This window comes from Oncorhynchus tshawytscha, linkage group LG21 (assembly GCF_018296145.1).
Source record: "Oncorhynchus tshawytscha isolate Ot180627B linkage group LG21, Otsh_v2.0, whole genome shotgun sequence".
Lineage (NCBI taxonomy): Eukaryota > Metazoa > Chordata > Actinopteri > Salmoniformes > Salmonidae > Oncorhynchus > Oncorhynchus tshawytscha.
Window position 1 is genome coordinate 21,737,341 of NC_056449.1, and position 12,367 is coordinate 21,749,707.

Below are 12,367 nucleotides of genomic sequence, written 5' to 3' on the forward strand. Positions count from 1 at the left end.
AAACAGTCCATCTATCTACCTACCTCATCCCCATACTGTATTTATGTATTTATCTTGCTCCTTTGCACCCCAGTATCTCTACTTGCACATCTACCATTCCAGTGTTTAAATGCTATATTGTAATTACTTCGCCACCATGGCCTATTTATTGCCTTAACTCACTTATCTTACCTCATTTGCACTCACTGTATATAGACTTTGTTTTCTTTGTTCTACTGTATTATTGACTGTATGTTTTGTTTATTCCATGTGTAACTGTGTTGTTGTATTGTGTCGAATTGCTACGCTTTATCTTGGCCAGGTCACAGTTGACAATCAGAACTTGTTCTCAACTAGCCTACCTGGTTAAATAAAGGTGACATAAAAAAATAAAAATAAAAGTGATAATTTGAAACAGGTCCAACAGTATATGCTAGATTTAGAGTTATTTGACAACTTTAGTTGTGAATGATACAAACCTTAGAATGCCTTAGAAATAAATATATATATGGGCTGTATGATGTGACTACAGGCTATTTACGATATGAGAAATTGCCAAAAAAAAAGCTTGTGCTCTGATCCTTGCCTCCGGCTGCACAGCTGTTCTCTCATCAAGTGATCATACTTTCACCCATCAGACTATTCTCAATTTAATCTCGTCTTTACTATTATGTCAAATTAGTTCTGATTCAGAATGGCCCATTATTAAATGGGCAGGAACAGGGGCAGGGGGAAAAAGACGTAATCTGTATGCACCTGAACAGTGAATGGAGGCCGTGAGCTCCCACCGGTACGTTTTTCTTTCTTTTTTTTTTCTTCTCGTGATATCCAGTTGGTAGTGACAGTCTTGTCCCATCGTTGCAACTCCCGTACGGACTCGGGAGAGAAGGTTGAGAACCATGCATCATCCGAAACACAACCCTGCCAAGCCGCACTGCTTCTTCACACACTGCTCGCTTAACCAGAAACACTGGCGACGTGTCAGCGTGCATGTGCCCGGCCTGCCACAGGAGTCGCTAGCGCCATGGGACAAGGACATCCCGGCCGGTCAAACCCTTCCCTAACCCAGATGATGCTGGGCCAATTGTGTGCCGCCTCATGGGTCTCCTGGTCGCAGCCGGCTGCGACACAGGCAGGCATGGAACCCGGGTCTGTAGTGAAGCCTCAAGGACTTCGATGCAATGCCTTAGACCACTGCTCCACTCAGGAGGCCCTCCACCAGTACATTTTGTCGGCTACTTCGGTTTTACAGCGGAGAATGTGCTTATCCCTTTCATGCCCTGCCTCCAGTCCACTTACATACAAGAGAGCCTCATTAATAAGAGAGCCTCATCAAAATTGCAACAAGCGGTTCTGTGAAAATTTTATTTAAATCAGAAGCCACTGCCAAATTTCTGGATAGGGCTGCGCTCAGAGTATCCTGCCTTGGCATATCAGCTGTTAAGACACTGATGCCCTTTGCAACCACATACTTATGTGAGGGTGGATTCTCGGCCATCATTAGCATGAAAACTAAATACAGGCACAGACTGTGTGTGGAAAATGATTTAAGACAGACTCTCCAATACAAATCAACATTGCAGAATTATGTGCATCCTTTCAAGCACACCCTTCACATTAACCTGTGGTGAGTTATTCACCATTCTCGATGAACAAATAAAGGTTTTATATGTAAGATGGCTAAGTAAAGAGCAAAATTATTGATTATTATTATATTACTATTTGTGCCCTGGTCCTATAAGAGCTCTTTGTCACTTCCCACGAGCCGGGTTGTGACAAAAACTCACACTCATTCTTATGTTTAATAAATGTATCATATAGTGTGTGTGTGGCAGTCTTACAATGATGGCAAAAAACAACATTTGAGAGTGAGCTGACCCTGGTGCTAGAGGGAGTACGCAGCTGGAGGTTGAATGTTTGAAGGGGTACGGGACTATAAAAAGTTTGGGAACCACTGAACTAGAGTAACATGTTTGCAAGCCTATGAATTATGACAATATTTTTTCAAAAGCTCTATTACTATTTTCAAAAGCTCTATTACTATTTCAAAAGCTCTATTACTATTTTCAAAAGCTCTATTACTATTTTCAAAAGCTCTATTACTATTTTCAAAAGCTCTATTACGCTCTATTACTATTTTCAAAAGCTCTATTACTATTTTCAAAAGCTCTATTACTATTTTCAAAAGCTCTATTACTATTTTCAAAAGCTCTATTACTAGGCTATTCAAATACAAATTCTAAGCCAACTCTGAATTTGTTGAATTTAGACTAGACCAATTATCTACCAATGATATCTTATTTCAGTATTTTATTTTTCACAGTCAATGAACCAATATTATCACCTAGGGCTATAGGTTCTCTATAGGTTCTCTCACACTCATGGACAGACATTTTGGAGAGTAGCATAAGGTTACCAGTCCATCCAATATACATACTAATACAGTCCACACTCAATGGTGATTACTAGAATTTGTTACATTTTGGAGTATAGGCTAGACCAATTATGTACCAAAGACATGTTAAATCAGTTTAGTTGTATGTGTGAGGGCTGTTGTGGTGATGGTCTGATGGGAGACTAGTAGCTGTGGGCCTCTCTCCGTCTTATTTCGATCACTATGGAGGGGCCTACCGCAGCCCTACTGTAGCTAATTCACATCAGCTTCTGACGGTGTGGCTCTGCTCTGCAAACAACAGTGTACAGTATCATGTGTATGCTTATTACAGAAGTCATATTCAAAGGAAGCCCTCACAAATATCCATTGGATGTGGTAGTAAAGGAAGCACCACAGAAATCAAGGAACTGCAGAGGGTTGGACATTAAGGCTGTGACGATACCAGTATTGCAATATTTTTTCCATTTCAAAAATGAAAACTCTTAGACTATGTTTACACAGGGATCCCAATTCTGACCATTAATTGTGCAAAAGATCAGAATGGGTCTGTTGTTTTAAACGCAGCCTTAGATGTAAACATTATGATTAATCCCTGATACTGATGGACACATACGGTCAATGTAGTAAGCATACAGTTTGGAACAAGGCCGTTTCATTTTTAATCACTTGCATACTTAACTTACACTCATTGGCTCCTGTGACAGGAGACCATGTTCATGGGCCGCGACACTCCTACTCTCTGGAAGCTTGAGGTAACTCATGCCATGCTAGAGTGGTTACTTGAAAGTTTGATGGCCCTTGACAAGGTAACCTGCTGTGAATGCATAGCTCAACCACAGATAAAGGATGAATGAAGTGCCCCTCTGAACTCCTCTATGGATTGCCTATTGAACCCAACCAGCACATGAGAAGGAAATTAGAGTTGAGTGGCATAGGAGTTCAGGAAGAGATCGGCTCTGCATTTCGTGGATTGGCTGGTCATATACTTACTGCTTATATTGACAAAGGGGGAGGGGTCTCTGAGGTCATTTTGTTTCTTTCTCATTATTGTCTTGTCTACGCGAGTGGGCTAATTTATAAAATTACAGTTGTGTCATTCTGAAAGGATAATTATAATTCTGCATCGTTTGTAAACCAAATTGACTGGTTTGGAGATAATTGCATTGTTCATCTCATGTCTTGCATATCGGGGGGGTAACAGAATGTGAAGTCTAAATATTACAATTTCACCCTGCTTGAAGAAATTATCAGCCTTACACTGGAAAACAGCCTGGTTGCGTGATTACAGCTAAATATGTTTGCAATTGTGCGATAATTACGGTTGTACGAGAGATTCAATGGCAAGCACTTTTCTAATTGTTTCTTATTTTTCCCTATTTTACTTAGTAGTGCTACAATAGAACTGTTCACTTTCTTTCGAATTTGTAACAATCCATGAAATACTGTGCTGAAATAACATTGTGGAACTCCAAGAGAGGTTCAAATGCTTCAATTCCTTTGAAATCAATCACTTTTAGATGAAAATATGAGATTGTTTCTAATGGACAAATGCTTCCAATCGACGTGGAGCACGTCAAACACAGCAGGGACGAGCCAAATCTAGACGCCCCCCTCTGCTTAACCGTGTCTTACAGTAGATGACAGATACTGACCCTAACCCACAGCTTCTGGCCCTCCTCTCTCCACTCCATTGATACAGCAGCATGTCCCAAATCACTGCTTTACCCCACTGCTGCAGCCCGCCCTCCATGCATCCTCCTCACCAGTCTCAAAACGAATTGTAGCTCCAGCACTGTATCGACGGATCCCCTCAGCAGCAGCTGATGCTGTCTAATTTAACTAGTGCCCCACCTGAGTGTGTGAGGTAGTTCGCCAATACAAGCCTGCCCACTGGTTGTTGCTAAATACATTTGAGGATTTTGTGGGAGACACATATGTAGTATTTTTTTGGGGCCTCTTTACACAACCTGCTCAAACGAGCACCCTCCCAAAATGGATTCATTAACAAAAGGAAGACTGTGATATTCTCATTAAGTGGAGTACAGTGTTGTAAAGAGGCTCCAGTTAAGTGGTAGACTAGAAGCGAGGGTTGGGGTTAGGGACATGTCACTGCTGCTGCAAACCGCCATAAGACACAGCTTGAGCAATCATTTACTTTGCCGTAAACATGTGGTTCACCAATGGTAAGGTGTTCTCACTGTAAGAGAAATTACAGCACCTCCCAGCAACAATCTCCATCGGCGCTGCTTGAAAAATCTGTTACATGCTTTAAAAAAGAAAACAGGGGAAAACGGATGACTCTGGTCCTAACAGAGTAGACAGATGACTCTGGTCCTAACAGAGAAGACGGATGACTCTGGTCCTAACAGAGAAGACGGATGACTCTGGTCCTAACAGAGAAGACGGATGACGCTGGTCCTAACAGAGAAGACGGATGACTCTGGTCCTAACAGAGAAGACGGATGACTCTGGTCCTAACAGAGAAGACGGATGACTCTGGTCCTAACAGAGAAGACGGATGACTCTGGTCCTAACAGAGAAGACGGATGACTCTGGTCCTAACAGAGAAGACGGATGACTCTGGTCCTAACAGAGAAGACGGATGACTGGTCCTAACAGAGAAGACGGATGACTCTGGTCCTAACAGAGAAGACGGATGACTCTGGTCCTAACAGAGAAGACGGATGACTCTGGTCCTAACAGAGAAGACGGATGACTCTGGTCCTAACAGAGAAGACGGATGACTCTGGTCCTAACAGAGAAGACAGGTGACTCTGGTCCTAACAGGTGACTCTGGTCCTAACAGGTGACTCTGAAGGCCTTTGAGTGGCATCTAGCCATTTAATTTGCATCTCCCAACCGAAGTGCCTGCGGAGGCAAGGTTAATGCAGACGTACATTGTCATTGCCATGCCGGGAAGGAGACGGATGTGAAAAGTTGCGCACTCATGAATGCAAACACACTCATTTTCTTACAGTGAAAAGAAGATAAATGAGAAAAACATAATAAATACATTTCAATGAACTTTGTCTCTTATTAGATGTGCAACCTTGCTATATGACTTGCCTCCATTTACGCAATTACTGATAATGCGATTCAGCTTGATTTCAACAGGGTTTCACAGTACGAGCGAGAGACAACCATTTCCTTTTGGCTGTTGTCAATAATTGAAGATTAAATAGCAAGGTCACACATAAGCATATGCAAAACACCACTAAATTAATGCCGCTTGCAACTCCTAGAATCCCTCGGGCGATAGATAAATTAACTGGAAGTAGAATAAAGCCCATATGAAGAGAACAGCCCCAGTTGAAATCGTATTTAAATGATGGAATATTACACAACACATTGTCTGTATTCAATTATGCTAAGAGTGTGTGTGAATGCAAGTACACTCGAGCAGCGGAAATTGTTTACGTGAGGATTTCTAGTGCAGAGTGCAGAGTAGTGTACCCTGTGGCTGAACGCTTGCCTGAATAGACCGACGGTAGTGTTGAATAGGGTGCACTCTCTCGATTAGTACCTACAGCTCCATCTGTCGCTACTTTACCTTGGACCAGTTGACCCTCTTCATGACGACCTCAGGCTTGTAGGTCTTCTTGGCCTCCAGTCCATAAGGCAGCTTGATGACAGGTATGGCCATCATAGGAGGCGGAGGGATACCTGGAGCCCCGGGGAAGGGTGGGGGAGGTGGGGGACCACAAACGGGGGAGGGGGTGGTGGGGGTGGCCCTATGCCTGGAGGTGGCAGGGGTGGAGGCGGAGGGGGCATGCTGGCCATGCCAGGAGGCGGCGGAGGAGGGGGTGCCAATCCCCCCGGTAGGGCTGGAGGTGGGGCTCCTGTCCCGGCCGCCGCTGGTCCGGCTGCAATCTACAAAGATGGGAGATCAATGTTAATGATGGTACATATTCCCCTGTCATCCCTGCACTCATGTCATCCCTGTCTGCCCTGCAAATCATGTCATCCTTGTCAATTGTAGGCTGGGGACCTGGAGGCCAGAGATTAACCACCATTACACCAGTCTGGCTAATGGACCTGGGTGATGTCTCTGTTAGGGACTGAAGATGGTCATTACACCAGTCTGGCTAATGGACCAGGGTGATGTCTCTGTTAGGGACTGAAGATGGTCATTACACCAGTCTGGCTAATGGACCTGGGTGATGTCTCTGTTAGGGACTGAAGATGGTCATTACACCAGTCTGGCTAATGGACCTGGGTGATGTCTCTGTTAGGGACTGAAGATGGTCATTACACCAGTCTGGCTAATGGACCTGGGTGATGTCTCTGTTAGGGACTGAAGATGGTCATTACACCAGTCTGGCTAATGGACCTGGGTGATGTCTCTGTTAGGGACTGAAGATGGTAATTACACCAGTCTGGCTAATGGACCTGGGTGATGTCTCTGTTAGGGACTGAAGATGGTAATTACACCAGTCTGGCTAATGGACCTGGGTAATGTCCCTGTTAGGGGCTGAAGATGGTCATTACACTATCCATTTGCTGGTAAGCGCATGGGAGTCATTTTATCAGTACCCTATCAGCCAGCCAGAGGCCAACACTCAGAGGAGTCATTTTATCAGTACCCTATCACCCAGCCAGAGGCCAACACTCAGAGGAGTCATTATATCAGTACCCTATCAGCCAGCCAGAGGCCAACACTCAGAGGAGTCATTTTATCAGTACCCTATCAGCCAGCCAGAGGCCAACACTCAGGAGTCCTAACCAGCTCCGCTCCACTCCACCTCACACTGGGGAAAGTGGGTCGCTCAGTTCCCTGAGACAGTCTACCAGACACATTAAATATGTAGTTACATAAACAAGAACCTAATAGGCAGCAGAACAATATTGCAGGGAGGTATGTCACCTTTCCCATTAGAAGTACTCTGGAGAGATCTCTGACATGCTGAGTATATTTATGGCTATATGTGTCTGGATGAAGCACTGTGTACGTGCAATCGCTGTTCAGTTCAGAGTGTGCGTGTATACACCTTTATATACACCATTCAGAATCCAATAAACACCCTTCAGAGGTCACCCTTAAAGGGTATATAAACATATGTAGGGCATTATGCCTTTTTATGTCATACATATTAAGGCTTTATGAATGATTTATCAATGCTGCATATCAACACTATGTAAAGTGTTCCACAAAGAAGAAAAAGAAAGTCCATATTTTGAGACTTCTGTGATTCTGAAGTCATTCTGAATATGAATTAAAGTAGAGAACATTTGTATGGTCTATTTATGGAAAAATGATTCCCCCTCTTCTTATACATATGATGCGTTTCATTTAATCAGACTCCAATATAGACAAGCCTGAATTGTTGGTGCTGATTACCATGACAATTGCTTCTGCAGTTGGCTAATAGATGAAGCGTATGAGATGAATAGAGCCACCTGAACCTGAATTGGTAATGAGGAAACTAATGGCATGCTAATGCTATGCCAACACTATCTATTGCAGGAGGGTTCGGTGGGTAGATAATGTATTGTATCAAATCCTCACATACCAGTACATTCATTCCCTATTGACGTGTGTGTGCACAGTGCATGTTCAGCCGACACATAACCATTGGGGAGAAGCCAGGGGATTGTCTGGCCACTGTTAGACATCTAGATAAGCAATGTTGAAGTCGACAAGATGGAGCTCACAAAGGAAGGCTATTAGGCGGTAGACGGGCAAAATTAAACCCATTACCGATAAGACACAGACCAGCCAGTCCCTTGACAAGTCTGCCCTATCATACAGCTCTGCAGCACAAACAGGTATTTATAATCATTGATAAAGGTGGGGGAGACAGGCGGGAGGGGGGCTGTTTAGAGACAAAACATATGCAAATGAGGCAATTAGACCACCCATGGCACAGATAGGATTTGACCTGGTTTGATTAGAAGATGACAACGGTCTTTCATTCCAAAAGTATGCCCAGCAACATTTCCACCACATTGACCAAAAACATTATTGGATTATGTGGGTAATGTGCGTCCGGTCAAATTTGTGAAGGTATTACAGAGTGCTTGATTACACAATGCCAGCCGTGGAATGTCTATCAGGTAAAACATTTAAAAAGTGGTGAGGAGCGTTTGAAGCAGGCCGCCTCCAAAACCCCTCGACGGGTGCGCTCCCATTCCAATGATTATACGTCTGTCAATCTCAGAGCCCGTCGTGGCCCATTTTCTCTTTTAAGATTAATATGAGAGAATGGAAGCAAATTAGCTGCTAAATTAGAGTGCTGTCTTTTCCACATTCAGGGGCCCTCTGAGCCTGTTATGGCTCCTCTTATTTTCCCTCCTTCTCTCTCGTCCCGCCGTGCTGCAGGCCCTCCAGCCTCGTCTATGGAAGGCTAATCAACCCTGCATTCGACAGCGCCCTGGAGGGTTCTACCTTCTCCCACAGGTAAATCACTGGAGTACCTTTCCTTTCCTACATCCTCCAATCATAGCAGCAAGGATCTTCAAGCACCTTCTCCCTATAGCAACATAGTTGTTTTGGTTTCTCTGGTTCAAACATCCATTTTAAAAGGCTGTTTACAGACCAATGGTGCTGTGTTTTGGCCAGGTCTTGGCAGCTCCAGCCTGACCACTGACCACAGTTAGCTGGGAGCAAGAGAGAGGTGAGCCTCCTAATGGCTTCTTGGCAGCTAGCCCTCTTGCTAGGCCATCCTCATCTGGAGCGCTGATTAGCGTAGGAGTATGGAGTGATTTGAAATCTAACCCGTTCATTGAGGGGTCCACAGCTTCTAGACCTCGACGGGGGGAAGGTCAGACGGGTGGGTAATTAACTTAGACTATTACGCAATTAAACCTTCCCCCAATCTCAGCTCTAATGAGCAAAGCAGAGATTCAGTCATAAGGTGTTTATTGGGGAGAATTACATCACACGTCCACATTTTATTATCTTCTATGGAACAGTTAATTTGAGATTACGTTAACCTTTATTTAACTAGGCAAGTCAGTTAAGAACAAATTCTGATTTTCAATGACGGCCTAGGAACAGTGGGTTAACGGCCTTGTTCAGGGGCAGAACGACAGATTTTTACCTTGTCAGCTCGGGTATTCGATCTTGCAACCTTTTTCGGTTACTAGTCCAAAGCTCTAACCACTAGGCTACCTGCCGCCCCAGATGTTTCTGTCTTAGACCGCTGCACCACTCTGAAGCCACTGCATCTCAGTGCTAGAGGCGTCACTACAGACCTGGTTTGATTCTAGGCTGTATCACAACCGGCCGTGATTGGGAGTCCCATAGGGCGGTGCACAATTGGCCCAGCGTCGTCTGGGTTAGGCCGTCATTGTAAATAAGAATGTTCTTAAGTGACTTGCCTAGTTAAAGAAAGGTGAAATAAAAAATGTATAAAAATCTCAGATTATTACTCATTGTTTGTTTAGTATGATGCAAGGAAATCAAACTTCATTGCATTCTCCAATTACAGACCAAGAGTGTGGCACTATTAACAGATTATGAGGAATATAATAGTAGATCACTGCACAATTATCAAAAATCAATCATATGCAAAGATCAGAGCAAACATCATACTTGTAATGCGTGTTGATTGAGTTTGGGGCATTCATGAGTTAATTCAAGATTAGGTTTCTCAATGTGCAGCCAATACCGGTCAACCATGCCAGAATAATGAAAGGGAAGGGAGGGGCACGGATGCAAAGGTATCACCCACCTGCACCTGGCACTCAGCTTCACTGATGACTTTCTGAGCCTCTTTGAGCTTGTTTGCCTCGCTAGCTAACTGGACAGACGGACATACAAACACACAACAGACACCCAGACATACACACATATACAGAGAGCAACAGAGAGGCACACAAAGAGGGTGGTTAGCTAGACAGACAAGAGGAACACCAGTACTTTTGTTAACAGAGAACACAGGCCAACACCAGGCACAGACAGGTGAAGCAGAGGAGTAAGTGACAGAGAAATTCCCAGTTAAAACATGGTTATGATGAAATTAATATAGATAAATTAGTACTACATGTCACATAGAATACCAAGATCACACGTATTTCATATCCTCAAACAAGCAAAGTCGTTTTCAGCATTTAAAAGTGCATTTTGTATTTCCCCTCTCAGATATATACGACAGGCATTGATTTTATCCCAAATATTTTGTTGTCGCTTTGATATTTCACTCGATATGACCTCATCACATTCTAACGTCTTAATAACAGCCGTTGTGTAGATGGGTACAAATTCAACGGCGTAGTGAAACATATTTATATGAAGTCGTTCCTACAGAACAGCCTTACTGTGGACTGAGGAGTATTAAATATTGAACATGTGTAATGGAAAAGGAGAACGAATAAGGACTTCCATTTCACCAGAGTTTAGAACGTGGTTGTAAAGTGCAATCTTAAGGTGAATGGGGAACATTTTCTTTTACAGTCCATCTGTAACTATGGACTATGGCGAGTTCAAGGCCTCTAATTTAAAAACTGTAATCACAGGATAAGTGGATGGCATGGAACTTGAACCCCTCAGGCATATCTTCGACTCAAAGATGCGATTGATGGAACTCAAGTACATTACACTCAAGTATTAAACCTAAGGTATTGAAGGTATTGACATAAACAAATGTTTTGAGGTTAATAACAGCCAGAGAAACATGCATGTCAAACACTTGCTACATTTGACGGTGAATTACTTGGCAACCACTGAGAACACATGGCAGTGGTGGTTGTATCGAGAGGCCTGTTGCATTCATTACAAGCTCAGTCCAGTCTGGGAATGAGAGAGGTCTGCAGGTAGACTGGCAGAGCCAGATAGGAGAGACTGATCCGCTACACCTTCCAACCTCATTCCTGTCCATGCTGGTTCAGCTACATGACCTCCAGGTTGTTAAAGCCCATTAATGGCATGGCACAGAATAGGTCCAAGGTATCTACCGCACCTGAAAATTATTCATCTCAACCTCATCCAATTCTACAAACGCCTCCCACGTTATCTCTGAGCTGAGGTGGGTTCGTAGGGGTTGGCAGGGGTGGGAGGTGGATTAGTTCCATTTGATGTGTTTTCATTGCGTTTTGTCGATGTTTACAGGCGAAACCTGTGCTCGATCGGATCGCGGGGATAATCAAACAGACACATCAAAAGGTGGAAGCTCCCTGAGACAGGCTCTCATTAAATCCGTCGGTTCACAGACAAGGTGAAGTAGCAGGGGCTAGGAGACAGAGAGACATGTTTTTATTTCCACGAAGAGCTCTGTCGACGAGATGTGAACAGAGATCCCACTTCATTCATATTCAATAAAACGACAGATGTACCGCCACAGCAGCTTTGATGAACAATCTGAGTGTAGTGTCTTCGCATGGATTTAGAGGTGCTGCACTCCGAAAGATAATGGCTTAGTACAACACTGTGTTCATCTGTTGCAGTGTCAACCCTTTTAAAACAGGTTGACTATAAACTTTGTTTTCAAGGGAAGAAACAGGCCTGTACATCACCAGGAAGGATACACTTTAGAATTCAAATAATTTTCTTATTGAAACGGAGTATCTTGTTAGCGCCTACATTTCCATTCATGTGTTCCATTGCAAGACTTCAGCACCGCAACCTAAATACTGCTGTGATTGCAAAATGTGTACCTCCTGATAACGTGTTGCCAGATAAACAAAATAATCTGTGTCATGATCGCGGTGGAAATTGTGAGAGCTATGGCACATCTCCTACAGTATGCCCGAAGAGATCAAATTGACGACGCATGTCTGTTCTTAGCAAGAGTGTTCCTAGTGAGGAGGATCCTACTCAAAAGGTACCAGTCTTTCTCTGTGCCTCCAATGTGAAAGCAATAGAAGAAAACCTTTGAAAAATCACCTTATACTACACATACACATTTCTTAAAGGCACCAATTTGACCACGAGCGCATTCCTGCCATGCAGAGCGTGACAACATACATGTTTACATCGAGCCCTTTTTTAGACCAACACACCCCCTGGATGTAACTTGAAGAACTCGCAGCCATATTCATGTGAGCTCTCGCCAA

General features: G+C 43.6%; 1 protein-coding gene across 1 annotated transcript in view; it reads right to left on the reverse strand.

Moving 5' to 3' along the window:
* The window catches only part of diaph2 (diaphanous-related formin 2), a 689,895-nt gene that overhangs the window by 448,498 nt on the left and 229,030 nt on the right, over nt 1-12,367 (reverse strand). Inside the window, 3 exon segments of the mRNA XM_024383199.2 lie at nt 5,925-6,073; nt 6,076-6,244; nt 10,048-10,116. Coding sequence (XP_024238967.2) covers nt 5,925-6,073; nt 6,076-6,244; nt 10,048-10,116 — 387 coding nt within the window.